The following is a 22,760-nucleotide window of genomic DNA, read 5'->3' as shown; positions in this document are numbered from 1 at the left end:
GGAAATAAATTCTTGACAAAAAAGGTCATGTTTATTTTTTTTATAAAATTTTTTTTTAAATAACTTCGTAAATATACATTTTATATAAAAAATGAATAAGACCTTTTTTATTAAGAATTTAATTTCCTACAAAATTGTCCCTATTATTTTTTCCTTTAATCTGCATAATTGATGAGATATTTAAAAAAACCGCGATTGTATCGAAAAATGAACTATGATCGTCCTGGCACGTGTTCTTTTTACTTAATAAGAAAAAACCAAATTTCCCCGTATTTTTTCATTAATAAGAAGCTTTTTATGGGCTGTCTGAGAAAATTTAATTTTTAACGACCACCCTAATATATATAAGAAACTATGTTAAAATAATTCATTGACCTCTTAACAATCTGTGTCAATTTCCATAATTATTGTTTTACTTCCCACGTTTTTGCTTTCAAACACTTAATCATTCATATTATAATTTATAACATAAATTCTGTATAATATAATAAAATTAATTATTTAAAATAATATGTGTAAATAAATCTGATTATTTGATTCTATTAATCTGTCATTTAAATTATAGTTATTTCGTTTTGTTTCATTTTTTTTAAATTCAAATTCTCTTGGGCCTTTCACCTGTTCGATAAAGAGAATATATATACAATGTATATAAAGAACTGACTGCACCACTATATACATTAAACGTAAATCTGAGCAGGTATAAAACATTCTTTTCGCCATGTTGAATTCATTTACTTGATCCATAACTTTAAATAATATTTAAAACGTCAAAAATAGACGCAACATAAACAATCAATAAATTTTAAACCTGTTGCTAATAATTTATGTTATCTAACTTATATTTATAACAATAAATATGAAAAATTATAATAATAATATTGATAAAAAATTATAAAAATCTGTCATGAATTTGTAAAAAAATTTTGAATTATTTAAAAATAATATTTAAAAACGTGATGGATTATTATTGAAAGAATTTGAAATAAAATAATTGTGACGTGACCGGATCAGTTAATGAACAAGTTTTATGTGGGATGATATATATTATATCTATGAGACATTTGAGTGTACGTCAATTATTGTACGTTTAATTGTTAAGCCCAAGGTACAGTTAGTGAAATCACAATCTCACTCAAGTACGCACTCAATAGAAAGAGCACACCCATTTAAAATAACCTGTAACAATTTATTTAACTGAAGTTACACATAAAAAATGGGTAAGTCTATTTTTTACAACTTATACTTTTGATCTATATATCATTTAACATAAAAATATTTATACTGATAATCTTATCTGGTACAATTATAAAATTTTTGAATAAAAATTTTTCTTCCGTGATATAATCTTATCTAAAGTCAATTAAATTTATTATTATTAACATTAGTCATGATTGAGCTATTTCGTTGTGGGTTTTATTAAATTTTGTGTTAAAAAATAAATAAATAAAATAATATTATTAAATAGTGAAAGTATAGTTTTAATTATTTCATTCTATAATTTATTTTAATTATATCTAAAACAATGACAACAAATAGTAGGTTTAGAAGATGTTATTCTGAAAGTGGTGCTGTTGTTATTCCATTAAACAAAAGAGCTGTTAGTAATTTCAGTGTTGATAGATATTCCGAAACAAGTATTCATAATGAATATTTAGATGATAAATCTTATGGTGAGATTATTAGACTTTATTTTATTGAGTAATTAATAATTATTCATGAAAAGGAAGTATTCATTTGTATACGTGTCCGTTTTATCATTCAAATTACGAGCAACGATCACTACATACATTATCATAATCATTGTTCATAAGTTTTCATTTATTAAATTTAAATAATAAATAAATTATTAATACGAGCAACTTACAGTCACTACGTGACTACTGTCCGAGTAATACTACCAATTTTATAAAATATCTGAATTTAACTGTTTATTAAAATCTATACTCTAAAATTAACTCTAGAATCTTTTTTTCATTTCTATTATTTGAATTTAATGAGACAAATCTCATCATTAACTCGCAAGCTTATTGATTTCGATGGTTGTATAATCATGAGATTCTTGAAAAAATATCACGGTCAAAATTTTTTTTATTAGTCGTCTAATATATTTTTTTTTTCACTGATATCCAATCAAATTTTTTAAATTTTTATCATCATAGAAGACATGGCATAGACTAAATTTTTCTTATTTTCTCTTAATTATATATATAACAGTTATACATATTCAATCATATTCAGTGACAAAATAATTAAAATATTAATTTATTTGAAGAAAATAAATACGATCATCTTTTTTCCCGCGTAATTTAAATGTAATTCAAATGATATAGATAAATTTATTTATTTTGAAACTTGGCTGTTTAAAAGAGCTGAAACGATGAAAATGCACAAATTCGTCAAGATCTTCCTACCGATACCAAATTCAGTAATATTAAGTTTTTCTATCATATAGATATGGCTGGAAAAAAATTTTTCTTATTCTGTTAATAACATAGATTATTGTAAAGTTTTTATATTTATTCACGTTTTTTTTAGGGAACATGTGTAACGATTGTATGACCAGAGTGCCGTACGCAACACTCATTGCAACAATTATGTGTTGCTTGGGTGTTGGAATATTTTGTGGTACAATGTATCGAGCTGCTACATTGACTACTCTAATGATGAATCAGGTATTTATACAACAATTGTTTTATTTAAAAAAAACTATCGGTACCACTACTTTATCTCTCTCGACAAAATCTCTCCAGGTTTAAATTTTGAAATTATTTTTATCAGTTCAATCCCTGATGGCCATACTATCACTTCAAAAATTTAATTTTTAGTGACTTTGATTAACTTTTCAGTAAGTTTACATCAAGTTCTTGCAATTGATAATGATGTCAAATTTGGGCCGAGAATTTCCCATAGTAGTCAATTTAACGTTAAATATCTGATATAAATTATGGTTATGATATACATATAAAATATGAAAAAAAAAAACCTGAATACGATTCCGGTCTTAAGTGTAGAAATCATTATAATTACATAGATTATTATAAGATCTCGTTTATAAAGATCATGTCCAACAGATTTTGTCCTGAAGAGATTTTGTCGGGGAGATATCATGGTGGAACCAGCGATCTGGCCTCATCTGGAATGGAATGGTAGATTTCTTATTGAGATACAAAAATTTGTTAAACTTCTTGGAAAATGATCTACTAAATTATAAATTCGCTACAGTAGTGTAGTTAATACTTATTTTATGAGCTTCATTATATGAATTTCAAGAGTTTAAGTTATGCCTTATCGTTCAGAAGTTATCAGAGGATTAAGCTGCAAAAATAAGCTTTTTTAATTTTTTGTTAAATTTTCGAGATTATACCATTGTTAGAAAGGGTTTTGAAAAAACAAGTCATAGTGAAAATTAAAGCTAATCGTACAAACTTAAAGATAAATTCTACAGAATTAAATTATCGCTTCCGGTTCAAAAGTAAAAATAAAAAAAAAATTCAAACACTCACAACTTTTAAACTAATCAACTGATTGGGCTCATCTTCGAACTTGATCAAGTTAATTGTCCACTAAATAAGTGGATAAAATTTCATCAAGATCCGTTAAGAATTGCGGGCACTATCGTGATGACAAGGCGTGTTATGTATATATATATGTATGTATATTTATATACATGTATAAACTTTTGAGTGGCTGATATTTTTTAACTCTACCTGGTAAAATAAGATGTATGGTGGCAAAATTCTTTGATAATTCTATCATGAGACCCATTGCAATAGTCGGATTTCTAAAGAAATCTACCTAATTATTAATACTATTTATTGATTGATTATTTTTTTTCAAGGTCTTTAATTTAAGACTTGGCTGGCTAGAAGCATTGCAATTAATTTTTGCAACGATTGCTGCAAGTATGGCTGCTTTGGGATTCATGATACTTTGCGTTGGTTGTCTTGCAACTGGAGCAACAAGACACAAGGTCTATCGAGCCTGGAGAACACGTGTTGGTGGTCGGATTTCATGTGCCGTGGTACTTAATTTATTTATTTATTGATATCAATACAAAAATTAAAAAAAAAAAATACTCATTACAATTTATTATTTAATGTATCAACTATTTATGTAATTTTTTTAGTTCATGGTAATTACTTACATACTTCAAATCGCCTGGCTGTTAATTTTTGCATTCTTAGTTATCACAACACTGATATTCACAATATTTTGGGGTCTTTGTGAAAATCCTCGTGTTGGATCTCATACTGACTGTATTGACTTCAATCAATTTAGTAAGTTTTTATTTAAATAATTATTTTAAAAAATTTAAAAATATAAATATATATTATAATGAATAAATTATTTTAGGTTTCATGTTTCCAAACTATACAAGAAATGAAGATATGAAAATATGTGGACCACAAGAAGTTAAATTATTTTGTAAAGATTTTGTGGAGAAAGCTGAAGTGATGCTTATTTTAGCAACAGTTGCTTCCATGCTAGTAGTACTTAGTCTTATTCACTACTTAATGTGTCTATCAGCAAATTACGCACACATTCGTGATCACGAAAAATTCCAAGAGTTACAAGAGCTTCAATATCTACAAGATCCTGGTGATGGTGATTCACCTCAACATGGTATGGATACTTTAAGCTCTCATCATCATAGCAAAGATAGATTCTAGGATACGGCCCGCGAGATCTTCTCTTTGAGCTCCAATTAAATGTCTCCCCATTTCTTCTGCTTTAAAATATAAGAAAGAATTTTAAAATATATAGTATATACATAATATCTGATTGTATTGTGTATATGTAAGGTCTACCGTTAGATATATATATATATATAATAGGTACATTTTGGCAAAGTTATAAAAGTACCTAAACTTTCCAAATGCTTACTCTATCGCTAAATTAAATATCTTTTAAACTGGAAGATCTTGCGGGAAATTTATGCCGTCCATTACTCTATATAAAAAAACAATTTTTAAAATAAATCTTTATTTATGTGTTAGCAGTCAAATTTCTATATAAATTATAAAGAGCATTCTATGACATATCTATAATTGTTTTTTTATTATTTAAGAATTTTGGCTGCTTACATACTTTGCTGTAAATCAAATGATTTACATGGTATAGTATTAATTATAGTAGTGTGTTAGTAATAATTTCATGTTTTATAACGCATTTACTCTTTTTATTTTCGATTTATTAATAAGTATTATGTGTTAATTATTACATTCCACGATTTCAACATTTATAATTAGTTTAATTAATTTTTTTATTTTTATATATTTAATGAAATAAAATATATAATAAATTTTTAATTTACAATCAATTTTTTCTTATGAATACGGACATGGTGAAGTGGCGCATATCAGTTGGTATAATTATAAATTTAAATAAAAAAAATATTGCCACATTTTATTTATGGATTTTATTATTTTTTATTAAAATAAGTAATTATCATTCTACTTATTGTCAATCATTATATATTATTATTATTATTATTATTATTATTATTATTATTATTATTATTATTATTATTAAAATAAAGTAGTAAATTAAAAATATATAAATATTTTGGTTGTATTGGAGTAATAACTATTAACTATTAAATCAAAATTATAAAAAATAAAATTAAAATTATTTTTTTAGAATTTTAATTGTAAAAATATAAATTTAGAAATGAAATAATTTATGATAAAAAAAATTATATCCACTATAGAAATGCGTCATATTAGCCAATTTTTATCTAATAATAAAATTATTAATTAAAAAAAAAATATGTACAATCAAAAACAAATATGTTGTGGCCACATAAGTTTAGCACAATGATTCAAAGTATTTACAAATTTTAGAATCTTATATAGTTCTTTTATACATCTATTAATATTATACAATATTATATATACATAATTATATTAGTATATGATTTTACTACTATGTATTTATAGCGAAAAATATTGTTGCAATATTTTAATTCTGTATCTTTATAGGTCACTTATTATAATTATATTTTATTTACATATAAAATTTATTTACAAAGGCTTTAAAAAAAACTTTACATCGATGTACGGTACTAAAATTTTTAATCTTTTTATATTTTTCTTATCTCCAATCTCAAACTCAAAAAGTTTTTAAATAAAAAAAATTTTTTTATTAATTTATAAGTTAATACTTGAATTTTTTGTAAACACTGTTTTGATATGTATTAAATTATTTGCGACTGATTTAAATTAAGTACATACAAAGTAATTATAAATAAATTTATGAAATTTTTTTTTTTAATGTAAATAAAATTTTTTTTCAATAATTACTGATTACAAAGTTTGTGTAACACTTGAGTGAGGATTTTTAGCCTAGAGATTATCTGTAATTAAAATATTTTTACTTTAATTAAAAAAAAATAAAAAAAAAAAAATGTTTGTGTTCAAAACATAAAATTTTAAGTTAATTGGTATTTCCAATAATTAATAGAGTAATTCGTGATAGAAATTCTCTTGCTCATTTTAATTTACAATAAATATTTTTAATTATCGTGCCAAATTGTCGATATTAAATTACAATAAAGCCTAATGGTGATATTTAAAAAAAAAAGTACGAACATATAAAACCACAGAAAGTTTTAAAGAATATAGATTCTATAAAAATAATATAAATAATATATATACTTATTCAATTAACGTTAATTAAAAAATAAATTTTAATAATAAAAATTTAAAACAATATAAATGTATTTAAATATTATATTAATTAACATTGGGTATCAGATGTTTTCGGCTGAGTTTTTCTCGGAACCAAAATTTCTGAATACAAACTACAGACAGCACATTAAGATGGTTGTTAAAAATCAAATTTTCTCAGACGCCCCAAAAAAAGCTTCTTCTCAGTGAAAAAATACCTGGGGAATTTGGTTTCTTATTTTTAAGTAAAGAGAACACGTGCCTCAGGGCGATCAAAGTTCATTTTTCGATACAATCGCGTTTTTTTAAATATCTCATAAAATATCCAGATTAAAGGGAAAAATCATAGGAACTATTTTGTAGAAAATTAAATTCTTGACAAAAACGGTCATGTTCATTTTTTTAAAAAAATGTGTATTTATGAAGATATTTTAAAAAAACTTTTTAGATCTTATCAATTGAGCATTAAAGGATTGCGAATGTTAAAATTAACGTTTTTTCTTAAATATAGACAACTTCATAACTTGTAACATATCAATCATTAATGCTTGTTATAGTTTCTATATACTTAAAAAATTATTATTTTCAATATTTTTTATCCTCAAAACGCTTAATTCATAAGATCTAAAAAGTTTTTTAAAAATATCTTCATAAATACACATTTTATAAAAAAAAATGAATATGACCTTTTCTGTCAAGAATTTAATTTCCTACAAATAAGTTCCTATAATTTTTTCCTTTAATCTGCATATTCAATGAGATATATAAAAAAACCCCGATTGTGTCGAAAAATGAACTCTGATTGTCTTGGCACGTGTATTGTTTATTTAAAAATAAAACAAATTCCCCACATTGATACACTGCTGTCTAATCTAGCGAAGTGCGCTCTAATTTTTAAATGAAATCAATATTTAAAATTCATTTATGAGGAAAACTCAGCCGAAGTTCGAGATTACTGCATTAGTGCAACAAAGATATCATTCGCCTACTTTGGTGCAAGAGAGAAAAATGTAGGAACACCTGTTAATTAAAAATCTATGAGATTACTAAACAGATTTTAAAAGTTAAATATTAATAGATTATATCTATTAGCGCAATTAGACGTAGAAAAGTTTATTAGTTCCCAAGGTTAATGAAAGTTGTATTAAATATGAAAAATCTATAGCGTATTTAAAAGTTGCTAAATTTTAAAGTTTAAAATGAATGTATAAGAAAAAAAATAACTCCGTTAATCAATTGAAGTAATTGTGGCGATGTAATGAATTTTATTCATAAATATCTTGTTCGATATACACATGATTTATTAAGTATTTTAATAAATAATTCTTTGATCGTTTTACGTAAAATAGTTATAGAGATTTTAAAAATTGTATCTTTGATTCTAACGTTTAAAATAAATAAAATTAAATTAAATATTCGAGTGAATATTAAAAGTTGTTTATTTTTATTTGTCATCATGATTATAATTTTTATTTTCAGTGATTTTTTAAATTTTATGTACAAGTTTTAATTATTATGTATAATTTACATGAATTATAAATACAAAGCGTTTTTTTTTTAAGTATAAATTTAATAATCAGTCGTCATCGTATTGAAGATCAAATTCCAAATCTAACGCATTCATTTCATGAAGAGTATTTATAAATGTATAACGTGAAAACATCATATATAATTTACGAAACCACACATACTGAGATTTATGAGCCTTCATTGCAGACTAAAAAATATTTAAATAAAGTATTATTATTATGAACAATAATTAGAAAAATAAATTACTTACATGTATAACTTGACGCTGCTCATAAGTGACTAAATACCAATAGGAAGACGTCAATAAACTGATTGGTAAATCTAATAACTGTACATATTTTCTTATAATATTTACAGATTCAAGAATATAAAGTTTACAATCTGAAAAATCACACGATTATCAATTATTTATTAACAAAATAAATATTTAAATTAAATACTTACATGAAGGTATTTTATTTTCTATGCATAAAGAAGCAATGGCATAATATAATGATATATGATTTTTATGGCCACTCACACCACGCTTATCAAAGGTAACTACAGCATTCATTTTATATGTTTCGATATAATGTAATATATTTTCGGAGACAATATTGCCGGGCCATTGTACTTTAGGATCATCAGGTAACTCTGAATTTCTACAACAATTTAAATAATAATAAATTATAATTCTAAGCATACCAAATATTTATTGTTCCCATTTATTATTTATAATTTAATTTCTCTTAAACTAGAATTAATTATTTACATTATCATCTAGTCTTTTATTATCTATTTTATTATATTCTATAATATTAAGAAAATAAGGAAAATTTTTAATGTTATTAAATTTGGTATTGTTAGAAAGATCTTGACTTGAATTTGTGCCTTTTCATGATTTCAACTCTTGTTAATTGCCAGGTTTCAAGATAAATAAATTTATCTATATCATTCGAATTACATTTAAATTATGCGGGAAAAAAGACGATCGTATTTATTTTCTTCAAATAAATTAATATTTTAATTATTCTGTCACTGAATATGACTGAATACATATAACTGTTATATATATAATTAAGAGAAAATAAGAAAAATTTAATCTATGCCATGTCTTCTATGATAATAAAAATTGAAAAAATTTAACTTGGTATTAGTGAAAAAAATATATTAGACGACTAATAAAAAAGAATTTGACCGTGTGATTTTTTTTCAAGAATCCCATGATTATGCAACCATCGATATCAATAAGCTTGCGAGTTAATGATAAGATTTGTCTTATTAAATTTAAATAATAGAAATAAATAAAAGATTCTAGAGTTAATTTTAGAGTATACCCAAATAACAAAACGACGCCTTGATGAGTTCTGAATGAGCTCCTATTTATGATTTGGACGTCTTATCAATATTTTAAAGAAGTCTTTAAGAAGTTCTCAACATGTCGAATGAGCCACCTAGCGAACTCAGTAAGACGTCTTTCAAAAGAGTTCTTGTTTTCTGACTTCGTATATAAGACTTCAATACGAATTTACTATGACGTATTTAAGGAGCTCCTTATTTTGACTTCATAAAGAAGTTTAAAAAAGAATACATTTAGTCATCACAAAACTGACGTCTTATTTATGGAGTCTTCAAGAACTCTCAATTAAGAATTCTTAAAAATGACACCTTTAAGAAGTCATTATAAGACTTCTTGAGAACGCCTTCAAAAAGACGTCGTAAAGCAGTCATTCCGACTTGAATTCTGTCTGGGTAGAGTTTAATAAACAGTTAAATTAAAATCATGTTTTAGAAATTTGACAGTAATTTTCGGACAGTCACATAGTGACTGCAGGTTGCTCATTATTATAAAACTTCATGTAAAATCCATCAGAACTAAATTTCCATAAAATTTATCTAGAAACGAAATAAGTGTTTGCTTGTCTATGAAAAATTTTTCAGTCATAAAAATTACGTTTCTTAGAAATAAACTAGTTGGTCTAAGTAGCGAAAGTAATATCCATAATTAAAATTTGAAGGTTGTTACTACTAATAAATTTACTCGGAAATAATAACATGTAATAACTCACATTATTATAGTAATATTGGCTTCTGGTATGCCCATTATTTTAGCAGCAGCCCATAATTCTTCTTTTCGTCTTTTATGTCCACCTATAAACACACTTACATATATTGATAGACACGTTATCTGGTATTTATTACAATATATTATTAATGATGTTAATAAAAAAACTTGATAAATAAAATAAAATAATAAATACCATTAGTAAAGCATAATAAATAAATGCTAGTAGTTTTAAATCTACTTAGCCAGTAAATCATGGGTCCAAAAAACATTATTTCATCATCAGGATGTGCAGTGACAAGTAATATTTTTGACGGTGGTCCTGGTAATTGCCATGCTTGATGATTAACTCGTTTTAATATAAAATAAAGTACAATGCAAACCAATAAATATGCAATCGGTGTTATAATTAGTTGACAAGTTATTTCTCTTATGTACCATGACCACCATTGCCCAATTTCATTGATTTGTTCATTAATAAAACGAGTTGGTGATTTTATATCAAACATTTCTTTTTTTTTCCTGCTATCAGTATCACTGATTGCTTTTCTTTATTCACAAATTACCGGGTACCGTCATTGCTTCTTCACCAGAAAATCTTATTTTATTAGTGAGGGATAATTTAATCATTTAATTTCATAACCATATATAAGAAATACATTATAATAGAGGTTATTTTATATCAGAATTATACAATTGGCTCTGATGATAAAAACTACTTCTATCGACCAATTTGAACGGGCACCTTATCACATGGCTTAAATGGTATTTGAATTTGCCGCTACAGTTGAATCGATAAGTTAGTATATGGAACTCATCGGTTGTAGAAATTTTTGTCCTAACGGACTAGTTATACCTACACAATTTTAGTTAGAGGTGGGTAGTTCTGGGAACATTCCGGATTGAACCTGGAACGTTTCCGGAGCGAAAAGGAACTAATTCCTGGAATCATATCCGTGGAACTATTTAATGTTTTTAATTCTCATGAAGGTTCAGTATTTAGAACGTATACATACAAAATATTTCAGTATATACAACATCATGCTATGCGACCTACGTGTTTAAGACGCATTCAAGGCGAAAATTATTTTATACTAAATAGAGAATGAATTATGATTGGTATTCAACTCAAAATTCCATAAAAAATCACCAATCAAAAATCATGAACGGGATTGTCTGTTCGACAACTTGTCGCATATAGAATATTTTGCATCGAACGACTGGCCCTCAAAATTTTTTTACAAATTTTTAAAAATTTACCATATTTTTTTTAGTGATTTATAAACCCAGAGATTTTTTTCATAGAGATTTTTTTTTTTATTCACTTAATTTACAATACATATTTTTAATTTTATATTTAATTAGTACACATTTATTTTTAAATATTTCTGTTTTCCGGATGCTATACTGTGCTATACTACCAGACAGGAATTATTGCCCGATATTGTAGGTATATGTGTACAACATGTACAGTATAATATATATGAGTATATTTATTATTTAAAAAAAAAACCACTTATAAATAAATAAAATGAGTATTTTTAAATATCGGACAAATGTATGAAGTAAAAATAAAATTTTAGTGTTGACAAAATATAATTAAATTTTTTTTATTTGATGACAATAGTAAGTTATTTAAAAATTTATATTGTTTACAAAACACATTACCTTATTTTGTAAATGTCAAATATTTTAATGAAAATAATTGTTTCAGAAAAATTATTTTATAAAATGGACATAACATTTGATGATAAATTAAATGCTTTGCAACAAATAAGTCAAAGGAAGTTTGTTGATATTTTAGACATGATTTCAGGAAAAAAAGACTTGATTATTGAACAAATATTGATGAAACCACTGGATTCATTTGTCGGAGTAACTGTTCTCAAGTAAACAAAATAAAACTTCATCGTTCAAGTATTTTTAAATTAATCAATTTAATGCTTACAGAAAACATGGAGTTGACAAAATTTATAAACTAGAACCCGGTATAAAACCAACTAATTCTCAGCGAGTATTTTTAGTATCAAGTGATCTTATATCTTGTAAAAGAGTACTCGATCAAATTCAGTCAGAAATATCCCAATCTGAAGGGTTAAATTTTCATATATTAATAAATCCACACATACCTACCGTAGTCCATTCTCTTATTGAAGAAGAAGGTATAAATATTATCATGTAATACACATGTAGATTAGTCTTACAATAGTATATTGTGTGACAAGGGATGAAACAAAACGATTTCGAACCAGAGTGAAGTTGGCTGACATCACCCGCAGTTTGAAATCGTGTTTCATTCTAAGCTACACTCAATATTTTTCATGATTACCTGCATCGGAACTCAAAGTTTCAGTATCAGCAGCCAGCCAGAAACAAGTTAATTTAAAACCAATGGTGTGATTGTAAGCGTAAATTGTAATTTGCAATTTATAATGAAGCAGAATCTGTAAATACTATTTATTATTTACTTTAATTTTTATAAAACTTAATCCCCCTGACTAAAAAAAAAATAAGTTGGAATGATTCAAAACAATTTGGATCTACTGGGGCGTGTTCAGAAATATACTCTGGAGATGAAAAATTACCTATCCAGGTGTGATTAGTATCTTTCTAATGTTAAATCGCACTTCTGGTTTGACCAGAGGATATTTCTGAACGCAAGAGTTGAATATTTCTCTTCCAGAGTGAGTTTCTGAACACACCCCGTTGCTTCAACCTTTTGGGTATTCATGTGATTTGTACATCCATACCTTCTACTATAATATAATTATAGCAAAATATTGAGCACAAGCTCCTTATTGGCGTTGCCCTAGAATCGATGATCAGATCAAAGATCCTTTAGCATGTGAGACCCATCGAATCTTAAGCCTTCGGTTCCCCTTATGCTGGATTGAAATGGATTTGTCGATAGCACCAATTCCATGTATTGGTCGACATACCACTTGGCCAAGAGGGGACGTGGTTTCTTCTCCTACCTTCCTGAGAAGACACCCAGTAATGACAAGTATCAGAGTATAAATTATGATCCCTTTAGTAAGTAGGCAGAAAATTTATTTTTTGTTTCTGTCCGCTAACTGAAGGCATTTACAATTTACGCGTTTGCTAATATTAATTCGCGGCATTGGACTGAAATCAGCTTCTTTCGACTGGCTGTAGAGACACTGAAACTTTAAGTTCCGATATTGGTATCATGAGAAAACTAATTATGTTTGAATTTTTTTTAAACTATATAATTTATTAGGATTGGCTGATTTAGTGACAGTACGTGCATTGTCATGGGAATTAATTAGAATTGATGACAATGTTTTATCCTTAGAAACTCCAATATTTGTCGATTTATATTATCACAAAGATACAAGCCTATTATCGAGTCTTGCTCGAAGCCTGTGGTCTCTTCAATTGATTCTCGGTTGGCCTAAATTCACAATGTCGTTCGGAAAGCACAGCGATCAAGTATTAAAAATGATTGACGCAATGCAAGAAGATAATAAGTCGATAAATTCTGGTAATGAAATAGGTGGAGTTATTATTATGGATCGTTCTTATGATTTAGTGTCAACTCTTTTAACTCCTGTCTCTTATTTGGGTCTACTAAGTGAAGTTGCGCCTATAAATGTTAACACAGCAACAATTGATAAATCTCAAATAAAATTAGATCCGAAAAAAGATAAAGTTTATGAAGATGTTCGTGATATACATTTTAGTGATGTATTTCCAAAACTTCGTGCAACGGCAAAGTCATTAAAATGTATGTTTTATATTTAATTATATTATTATAAATAATTAAAAGCACAATGTTTATAATAATGACTTGATGTCAGCTGAACAGGAAGCAACTCAAGAAATGAAACTAGCTGAAATGGGGCATTATGTAGCAACAAGATTATCAAAGACTGCTGAAGTTAAACGTCTTTTAGCTTCTCATATATCTGCATGTGAAGCTATCATAAGTGCATTGGGTTCCGAATTTGAATCATTGCAGTCAACAGAAAAATCGATACTTGAATGTGTCAAGAGAAAAGAATGTCTGGATTACATCGAAAGAAATATTAGTAAGTTACAAAAAAAAAAACTATTATTAAGACTAATTATTTTTTATTGAAAACTTATGTGTGATTACATATCAATATAAATTTGATAATGCTCACTGTAATACCATCCATTAATAGAAAATAATCGGAGACCTATAGGTGTTCAAATTAAAAAAAAAAACGGTGTCACCTTGAATATACTTGTTGTGCTCATCAGTAAAGTTGATGCAAATATATTCTACTTAAACTCTTTTAAGAGATATTTACTAAATATAGATATACAAATACATGGAGTGATCGAGTACTAGTTTCCTGATCGAGTACTGGGTCTCATACCTTACCCTAGTAACATTTCCTTAAGCAAGTTACTTAAGGAAAGTTCTTCAGCAAGTTTCTTACGGAAGATTTAAACAGGATTTGGACAAGATGGATTTCATAAGAATATTTACCAAAGACTTCATCAAGTATTCCTTAAGATTCTTCTTAAAGATTTACAGAAATCTATAGTAACAGTCTGCAGCAATTCTTAATTAATATATTACAATGTTAGGTCAAAGTTGCTACAAAATTACTTAAAGTATCAGGTTTATTTGTCTCCAAGTCTCTCTAAGTTCAAACCCAGTAACTATGGTAAAACCAGTGGTCTTCATTTAAAGTTGAAGTGCTATAAATTGATAATATTATCACTCGATAAAATTATATCGAACATTAAGTGAGCACTACTGAATTTACTATACTAATGCTGAATAGACGGCTCGCAAATTAACGAAGAGGGTGATCATTTCCAGGTATTTTAAGTAACTTTGCAGCAAGTCTGAGCTAATGCATCTTGAGTAAGTACTTTGTCCAACAAACATTACTACAGATTTACTGAAAGTAGCTTGCCCCAGACTTGTCCAAGACTGATGATGCAGATTTGCTGAAAACTAAAGGAACAGATTTACGTGAGATTTCCTTAAGAATGTTACTAAAGTCTTTAGGTCTCCGATTCTTTTCTATTTATGTCTCTTACTACAGTGAGCATTATCAAATTCATGTCCATATGTTATCACTCATACGAAGTTTAGAATCTTGAATATCCTGTCAATGGAGAAATCAGTAAAGCTATGATTTCTTTAATAAAAAAAATAATCACTGATAGTAATAAATTTACCAAAAATAGATAATCATTTTATTGGATGTTTTTTCAGTTGACTATCCAATGCGTAGTCTTCGTTTACTCTGTTTACTTTCTATCACCAGCGGTGGTCTCACTTCAAACGAGTCTCACGTAATTCAAAAATCTCATCTTCACGCCCATGGTTATGAAAATATACCTTTATTTTATAAACTCGAAACTTGTGGATTTTTACGTCAAAAAAAGGAGAATCTTCTCAATAAATTACCAACCTGGAGTGGAGAATGGACCAGTAATGCTCAGCGTATGAAATTACTCCCAAATCAATCAAAGAAATCAGATGACAGTACAGCTTGTCCTAGTTATGTATTCAGCGGTGCATACATACCTGCTATTGTTAGTTAACACTTGATTTATTTTTCTTCCCTGTAATTTATCACCTAACTTGTAATAATAATTTATTATTTTTCAGGCTCAATTTTTAAAAACTGTAGTAGCACAAACGTCTAATCCTAAAGCTTATGAAGAGTTAATAAACTTACCAGAATGTCAAGTAAACCGACCCCGTACTGCAGTACAGCCGAAAATTGTTATTGTTTGTATCGTAGGAGGAATAACATATGGAGAAATATCGGCATGTAGATTTATAGAAAAATCAATGGGAATAAAACTCGCTATTGTATCAGATTGTTTACTAACTAGTGATAAACTTTTCAAAAGTATTCAAGAAGCGTAACTACTAGTAATAGATTTGTCATATTTTTAATAAATTCAAAAATTGTTACATTTATTGTATATGTGTAAAAATTAATCATTTTTTTTTTTTTATAAATATTACTGTTATTAATAATAATAAAAGTGGTATTGAATTACATTACAAAGCCATAGATAATAAACATAAAGGTTAATTAATTAATGACATGATTTTGAGAATAAATTTTTTATTATTTTTTTTTTTATGGATATTATTGATTGATACGAGTGTATAATGTCACAAACTTTCACTCAAATATGTAATTACCAATGGTCTAAGTTACGAATCTCGTAACTCACAAAATTCGCAGCATTGACTTTTTACGCCAATTACTTTTTTATGTTATAAAAAAACTAATTGCAGTGAAAAAGTCAATGTTCGCAATTTTGTGTGTTACATTTATAATTTAGGCCATCGCTATGTTAATTTTTTTTTAAAAAACAACTTAATAGTTACGATTTTCTTCACGATTACGATCACGGTCTCGTCTTTGACGATTCCAGTCTGCACCCTGACGATTATAATTTTGACGGTCACGGAAGTTTCCTTGGTTTCCTCTTGAAAAGAAATTGCCTAGAAAAAAGAATTTATGATGAATAATATGTACTTTTGTTGCTTACGTCCATACTCAGTATAACACTAATTAACTAATGGGAAATAAGGACTTATATATGTGCTATTATTTTTTGCCAATGTTTTGTCAGTATTTGTGACCACTGGAGAACTTCTTTAAGTCGAACCTCGATAACTCGAAACCTCCATAACTCGACAAAATGTTTAGTTCCTGAAGTTAATGAACAATTAACAATTTTTGGATTTTTTTTTCAACAAGTCAATTACTTAAAAAAAAAAAAAAAAAAAAAACTATGCACATGTAGAAAATTCATAAAACTATAAGTGCAATTTTTTAAAATATTTTTTTTACTATAATTTGTCGTTTCTAAAAAAATCTAAAAATTATTAGACGTTGGTTAACTTTCAGTACCATGAAATTAAAAACTTCTATCAGTCGAAATAATCAGTGGGTCCCTCCAACCCTTCTACAAGTCAAGTATTCCCTTACAAAATCCATCCGTCGAAGTCTTCCATAAGTCGAAAACTTAAACTCGAAATTTTGAAGTCTCTATTGAAGTTAAACTTACAGAAATTCTACTGTATAAGTGTCCTTATTTCCATTTTTTTTGTTTTGTGATAAATATATTGTTTACCTTGTTTCATTTCAAAAATTCTTTCATTAGAATCAACAAAGTTGTTAACTTTATCAGTAAGTTGAAGAGCTAATGATTGTAGACGACTTGGTTCGCTTCTATGCATAACAACTGTCTCAGATGGATCATCCAAAGACGCCTATAATATATGAAAAATTATTATTAATACACAAATATTTATTTAAAATAAAGATAAATAAGAATAAAAACTTTACCATAAGTTCTTCATTGATAATCATTTTACTGATAATGGAATGTACGACGGGTCGTTTTAGTTGGAACATATCAGCTAATGTTGGCATAGAAATCGAGTCATAAACATGAGAATAAGTGAAAAGATAAGTTCTTAGAGCTTCTTCTTTAATTAGTCGAGTGAGCATTGCACGAACTTTATCAGCTTGATAAAATAGATCCCAAACCTATTTAGTAATAATTCAAGTATTAGAATGATAAAAACATTTATTGTATAAGAATAAAAAAAAATAATATCTATCAAATTAAGTACCTTAGCATTCATTTTCTCATTAATAATGAAATTATTGCAAGCTGACCAATTGCCATTACGCATTGCTTTAGCAGCAGCTACAACATGCTCCCTCATTGATTCCGGTGGTCCTACAAGCGATTGACGTTCACTAGATCGCAGTTGTTGATAGAAAGTTTTAGATATCATTCTTCTTCTTGCATCAAATTCATGTGCTATAAAAATAAATTCATATTATATTTTTTACAATTATTTAAATTTAAATAAAATAAATAGTATATTGTGTGACAAGGGATGAAACAAAACGATTTCGAACCAGAGTAAAGTTGGCTAACATTACCCACAGTTTGAAATCGTGTTTCATCCTGAGTTACACACAATATTTTTCCTGATTGCCTGCATTGGAACTTAAAGTTTTAGTGTCAGCGCCCAGTCAAGAACAAGTTAATTTAAAACCAATGGTGTGATTGTAAGTGATTGTAAGTGAACAATGTAATTTGCAATCTTTAATCAAGAAAAAACTGTAAATACTATTTATTATTTACTCTAATTTTTATAAAACTTAATCAGAGTCTAAATTGTGAATGCTTTCGGTCACCGGGCAGAAAACTATACATATGTCATATATATTTTAAACTAAGGGAGGAAAGTAGGATATTTTAACCCGCATGTATAATTGTCTGTCTGCCAGCTGACTAAAGACAATCTCAATCTACGCGTTTGCTAATATTTGTTCGCGGCATTATTTGAAATTAACTTGTTTCGACTGGCTGTAGACACTGAAACTTGAAGTTTCGATGCTGGTAACATGAAAATAAAATTAATTACATACCAGCCATGTAGGGAATTTCTATCAGCATTGCAGATACTAAGTACACACACTCAAGTAATTCTAAATTAATGTGCATATGGAACGGCATCTGACGTTGCTTTTCAATTTTTTCCTGTTCTTTGCTACGCTCATGCTGCCGTTGGGGCAAAAGACCTTGTGCTAATAATTCTTTAACTTTACCAGTCATCATCAAATCTACAAGACAGTTGTGAGCATCTTTGATGTTGGCATGTCGGAATGCACACAGACCAAGATGTGCAATCGTTCGGTTATAAAGAATCTGTGTTGCAGGATCAGAATGTTGGATAGTTTCCTGAAGATGAGACATCAAAATAAGATCACGTGCTTGGAACCAATTATCGTGAAGAGCGTGATGATATATGTGGGCGAGAATAGCCCGGGTACGAAGACGGTCAGTTCCATCATGAGCGTAGACATATTTGCAAAGTTTTTCCATAACCTGGACAGATGTAACAACGGTTGCTGGAATTTCACCGTCTTTTTGTTTCAATACATTAGGATCGAATTTGTAGTAAAGATGTTCAATTTTTCGTAAGTAAATACGACAACGTTCCGATACGCTGCCATGACGTTCCAAATATTCTTGAACTTTATCAATAATATTGGCAACTTGTTTTTCATCTTTTAATCTCTCGACGTATTCGTTACTATGAGGATCACACTCTTTCAAAAGTTTTGTGAATTCTTCATCCAAACGTTCAACGAGTGTAAGCACACATCCATGAAGTTTGAATGGAGGATTTTCAAATTCTTCAGCATCTTCACTAATGTGTTCAGCAATTTGCATATCAGGATTAGCAAGAAGTATACCTAGCATTTCTGAAATGCGCTCTAATAATTTAGACCAGTATTCAGGTTTCATTGCATCTGATACCTTTGGATTGTAATCAAAAATAGAGGACACTATTGAGAATATAATTTTTACAGTAATTGCTGGGCCAAGATTATGTAATGCAGCAATGGATAGTAGTTCATATAAAAGCTCTATTTGTTCACGTCTATCAGTACGTTTTTTACCACGCGCTGCAATTATTTCGCTAAGTTTTTTCAGTACAGCTGGTACATTTATTTCAGCGTCTTTAGCAAACATTTTAGGTTTTTCAGACGGAACAACAAGACCACCTTTGACAGTTTCCCATTCACCTTCATCATCATCTTCATCGCGCTTCTTCTTCCGTTCTTTATCTTTCCGCTCTTTACGCTGTTCCTTCTTTTTAGCTTTATCTTCATCATCATCTTTGTCGGTTGCTTTTTTAATGAAACGTTCACGAATATTCTGATACTGACCATCATCGTCACTACTTTCACTATCGCTATCAGAATCACTGCCCCAGTCAGATTCACTTTCGCTTTGATCGTCATCTGGCATCGAAGCTTTCTTTACTTTCGGTATATCTGGTACACTCACTTCTGATCCAGATTTTTTAACAACTGGAGGTCGATCCTCTTCATCTTCAGATTCTGAATCTTCTTTCGGTTTATCATCTTCTTCATAATCGTCTAAGTCTGGATTTTCTCTGAACTTAGCGATTTCTTCCTCAAAATCTTTAGTGTATTTACGAAGTTTTTGACGCAATGAACCTAAAGCTTTTGAGTTATTCTTGGACATATTTTTACGGCCTTCACGATCTTCCCAAAGGTCGTTGATAAAATCGTCCATTTCTACTAAAACTCTTATGAAAAAACGTGGTGTTAGACCACCTTCTTCTTTTGCCACTACTGGCAAAGCCCGATTATAAAACTTCTGCAGATCCTCAAAACCTAATAATATATAAAAAAAAATAAATAAATAATAATACCAATTAAATTATGTAGTTAGCAATTAAATATACGTACATGAAAGCATGCTACTCATATCTTTATTTTTCTTGTAGTTTCGAATTAGTTTAATACAGTTTTTGATGTCTTCGTATCTTTTCTCTTTCGTAGAGCGGACCACCCGCTTCGTTTCTTCTTCTTCATCACTGAACTAGAATAAAATATATAAAGAAGAATAAATATAAGGATAAAAATTGTAGAGGATAATTATTCTTAAATTATTTTTTTAAATTTAATTAACACTCACTGTAAAATTAGTTGCCGGCGCTCGTTGAATTTGTTCTTCTTCCGATGAGCTATCGGATTCCGAGTCCGTTCCGGTAGTAAAAAACTTACTCATGGTTGAATATTAACTGTAAGAAAAAATTATATATAATAATATGTCACTAAAATTTGACAATTTAATAATTTATTTAATAAGTCGTGTAAGTCTAAATTCAATAAAATGCAATTTGCTGACTTATAAACATATTTTTTATTAAAAAATTTCTGACGTAAATTAGATTCATTTCTCACGACTTATGAAAGTTATAATTAACAAGTCTTACAGATGGTTTATTTGGTAATTATTTGTGCTTTACTTATAGGTGGTTTTTGTGTTAAGTTTTTTAAGCAGATATGATGGCATCAATTTTTAAATATTTTTCAATCATCAATATACCGAAAATAAAGCTTTCAAACTGCTATCTTATAAATAATACAAACTCAAGTGTATTTCTTGGGTTAGAGTTTGGACGCCAATATGATTTAAAAGGTCGACAAGGTAATTTTGCACGGAAAAAAATAAACTTTAAAAATTAGTGTTTGAAATTATAACCGGGAACCCGGGTGTCGATATGGGGAATTTTAACATTTGAAAAAATAAATTTTATAATACGTGTCGTCAATTTTCTAAGTATTAGTTACATTTTTTAAAGTTCAAATATTCGTTGTTTCCGCATAGACAAGAAATTTGCATACTTATCCTGTATTAATTTATAATTTAATGATAAACAAAAAAATGACTATTTAGAATGATAGTATTTACTGATCATTTCGTCATTATATTCTTTGTCGTTCTCAATTTATATATTTCTTTTTTTTTTGTGTGGCTCAACTAAAAAATTTTGACCTGCTGAATTCGAAAATATCTGGTAGCTTTTCGAAAAACTACCAATATACCAGCTAAAATAATTTTGCAATGAAAATTAGTAACGTTAATTAAGAGAAACCGGGTCATTTTTTCTCTAATCTCAAGTGGATTGTACTATCCTTGTTGTAATTGCGCAGTAAATGGGAATTTTGTCCACATTTTTAAAATTAATTATCATTGTGTCTTTTACAAATTAATTTATGATCCTGAAATCAACATTTTTTTTTTTTTTTTTTAACAAATCAATGACAAAAGAAAAAACTAAAAAAATGCGTACGTAGAAAATTTAAAAAACCATAGGTGCAATTTTTTCAAATGTTCTTTTTTTCAAAATTTATTGTTTTGAAAAAAATCCAAAATTTATTCAACGTCGGCTGACGTCAGAATCAAATTAATTTGTTAAAATTTTTCAAGTGTCCAAAACTGTCACTTAAGTGGCCAAAAATGGTACTTCTGCCCTATATATAAGTGTAATGTAGCAGATATGAGACAATTTATGTTTTAAATAAATAAATAAATTTAAATAATGAAATTTAAAAAAATGCGCGTAGATTTCCCAATTATCTAAGTATACATTTTTTAATTTTTATCCCACATATATTTTACTGATTTATTTAAAAATTAAAAAAATTGCTAATTGTCATATACATTTACACATACTTATATGCACATATACATATATATAACTTAGCCGCAGTTAAAAAAAAAATTACTCTAAAAAAATTGTATCAATACACTGTAAAAATATGACAATAAATAAACATATGTATATTTATATAACAAATATTGCAATAAAATTTTTTTTTTTACGATTTAATACTATAAAAACTGTGAAATTTAAATGGCATTTCTCGTATAGATGTAACACGTAAAAAACTAATCTAACCTACGATATCATTTGAATTTGCATACACTAGCAAATTTTATCCATCTCACAAAACAAAAATACGTGGAAAAAAAAAAGAAAAAATAATAGTTCATTTAAATTATAATATTAACTTACTTCAGAACTAATTAAACAAACAAATTGAACACTATTCGCTTTCTTTCCACATGTCGAAGCGGAAAGTGGAGATCAAGATTAAAGAGAGAGAGGAAACCAGCCACGCTTCAGTTTC

General features: G+C 27.7%; 4 protein-coding genes across 5 annotated transcripts; 2 read left to right on the top strand and 2 right to left on the bottom strand.

Moving 5' to 3' along the window:
- Window positions 1–553: 553 nt before the first annotated feature.
- Window positions 554–5,607, top strand: LOC103572053 (neuronal membrane glycoprotein M6-b). Of its 2 annotated transcripts, none has more exons than XM_008550445.3 (5): window positions 554–1,220; window positions 2,539–2,675; window positions 3,842–4,024; window positions 4,130–4,280; window positions 4,357–5,605. In XM_008550445.3, exons 1-5 carry the CDS (start codon window positions 1,217–1,219, stop codon window positions 4,671–4,673), a joined length of 792 nt encoding a protein of 263 aa, XP_008548667.1. In that variant the 5' UTR covers window positions 554–1,216; the 3' UTR covers window positions 4,674–5,605. The 2 variants fall into 2 exon arrangements, with proteins under 2 accessions (XP_008548667.1, XP_008548666.1); XM_008550444.3 differs by lacking the exon at window positions 554–1,220 and adding an exon at window positions 1,412–1,673 and having other exon boundaries at window positions 4,357–5,607.
- Window positions 5,608–8,092: 2,485 nt separating this feature from the next.
- LOC103572054 (N-acetylglucosaminyl-phosphatidylinositol de-N-acetylase) lies at window positions 8,093–11,319 on the bottom strand. Its single transcript, XM_008550447.3, has 6 exons — window positions 11,262–11,319; window positions 10,442–11,187; window positions 10,250–10,331; window positions 8,646–8,842; window positions 8,452–8,582; window positions 8,093–8,388 (listed from the first exon to the last, which is right to left on the bottom strand). The coding sequence occupies exons 2-6, from the start codon at window positions 10,752–10,754 to the stop codon at window positions 8,248–8,250; spliced, it is 864 nt and encodes a 287-aa protein (XP_008548669.1). The 5' UTR covers window positions 10,755–11,187; window positions 11,262–11,319; the 3' UTR covers window positions 8,093–8,247.
- A 347-nt stretch (window positions 11,320–11,666) lies between these two features.
- On the top strand, window positions 11,667–16,188 carry LOC106693042 (vacuolar protein sorting-associated protein 33B). The gene is made up of 7 exons (XM_008550448.2): window positions 11,667–11,871; window positions 11,960–12,134; window positions 12,196–12,407; window positions 13,487–13,993; window positions 14,067–14,297; window positions 15,467–15,789; window positions 15,866–16,188. The coding sequence occupies exons 2-7, from the start codon at window positions 11,977–11,979 to the stop codon at window positions 16,127–16,129; spliced, it is 1,695 nt and encodes a 564-aa protein (XP_008548670.1). The 5' UTR covers window positions 11,667–11,871; window positions 11,960–11,976; the 3' UTR covers window positions 16,130–16,188.
- LOC103572056 (eukaryotic translation initiation factor 3 subunit C) lies at window positions 16,140–22,754 on the bottom strand. The gene is made up of 8 exons (XM_014444754.2): window positions 22,646–22,754; window positions 20,758–20,863; window positions 20,529–20,661; window positions 18,672–20,453; window positions 17,861–18,054; window positions 17,571–17,774; window positions 17,356–17,494; window positions 16,140–16,720 (listed from the first exon to the last, which is right to left on the bottom strand). Exons 2-8 carry the CDS (start codon window positions 20,848–20,850, stop codon window positions 16,593–16,595), a joined length of 2,673 nt encoding a protein of 890 aa, XP_014300240.2. The 5' UTR covers window positions 20,851–20,863; window positions 22,646–22,754; the 3' UTR covers window positions 16,140–16,592.
- Between the last annotated feature and the right edge of the window lie 6 nt (window positions 22,755–22,760).

The sequence above is a fragment of the Microplitis demolitor genome, chromosome 5 (genome assembly GCF_026212275.2).
Source record: "Microplitis demolitor isolate Queensland-Clemson2020A chromosome 5, iyMicDemo2.1a, whole genome shotgun sequence".
NCBI classification, from domain to species: domain Eukaryota; kingdom Metazoa; phylum Arthropoda; class Insecta; order Hymenoptera; family Braconidae; genus Microplitis; species Microplitis demolitor.
The sequence above is the reverse complement of the archived record's forward strand: the minus strand, read 5'-3'. Positions and strand labels throughout refer to the sequence as shown.

Bases quoted from the DNA above. Each gene is read 5' to 3' on its own strand.
- LOC103572053 (XM_008550444.3), top strand. From the start codon at position 1,526: ATGACAACAAATAGTAGGTTTAGAAGATGTTATTCTGAAAGTGGTGCT. The intron at 2,676-3,841 runs GTATTTATACAA...TTTTTTTTCAAG, and splicing joins CTACTCTAATGATGAATCAG to GTCTTTAATTTAAGACTTGG. The intron at 4,025-4,129 runs GTACTTAATTTA...TAATTTTTTTAG, and splicing joins GTCGGATTTCATGTGCCGTG to TTCATGGTAATTACTTACAT.
- LOC103572056 (XM_014444754.2), bottom strand. From the start codon at position 20,850: ATGAGTAAGTTTTTTACTACCGGAACGGACTCGGAATCCGATAGCTCA. The intron at 17,775-17,860 runs GTACTTAATTTG...ATTACTAAATAG, and splicing joins ATGAGAAAATGAATGCTAAG to GTTTGGGATCTATTTTATCA. The intron at 16,721-17,355 runs GTAAACAATATA...TCTTTTTTCTAG, and splicing joins AATTTTTGAAATGAAACAAG to GCAATTTCTTTTCAAGAGGA.
- LOC106693042 (XM_008550448.2), top strand. From the start codon at position 11,977: ATGGACATAACATTTGATGATAAATTAAATGCTTTGCAACAAATAAGT. The intron at 13,994-14,066 runs GTATGTTTTATA...ACTTGATGTCAG, and splicing joins AACGGCAAAGTCATTAAAAT to CTGAACAGGAAGCAACTCAA. The intron at 15,790-15,865 runs GTTAGTTAACAC...ATTATTTTTCAG, and splicing joins GTGCATACATACCTGCTATT to GCTCAATTTTTAAAAACTGT.
- LOC103572054 (XM_008550447.3), bottom strand. From the start codon at position 10,754: ATGTTTGATATAAAATCACCAACTCGTTTTATTAATGAACAAATCAAT. The intron at 10,332-10,441 runs GTATTTATTATT...GTGTGTTTATAG, and splicing joins TTTATTATGCTTTACTAATG to GTGGACATAAAAGACGAAAA. The intron at 8,583-8,645 runs GTAAGTATTTAA...GTGATTTTTCAG, and splicing joins AGAAAATAAAATACCTTCAT to ATTGTAAACTTTATATTCTT.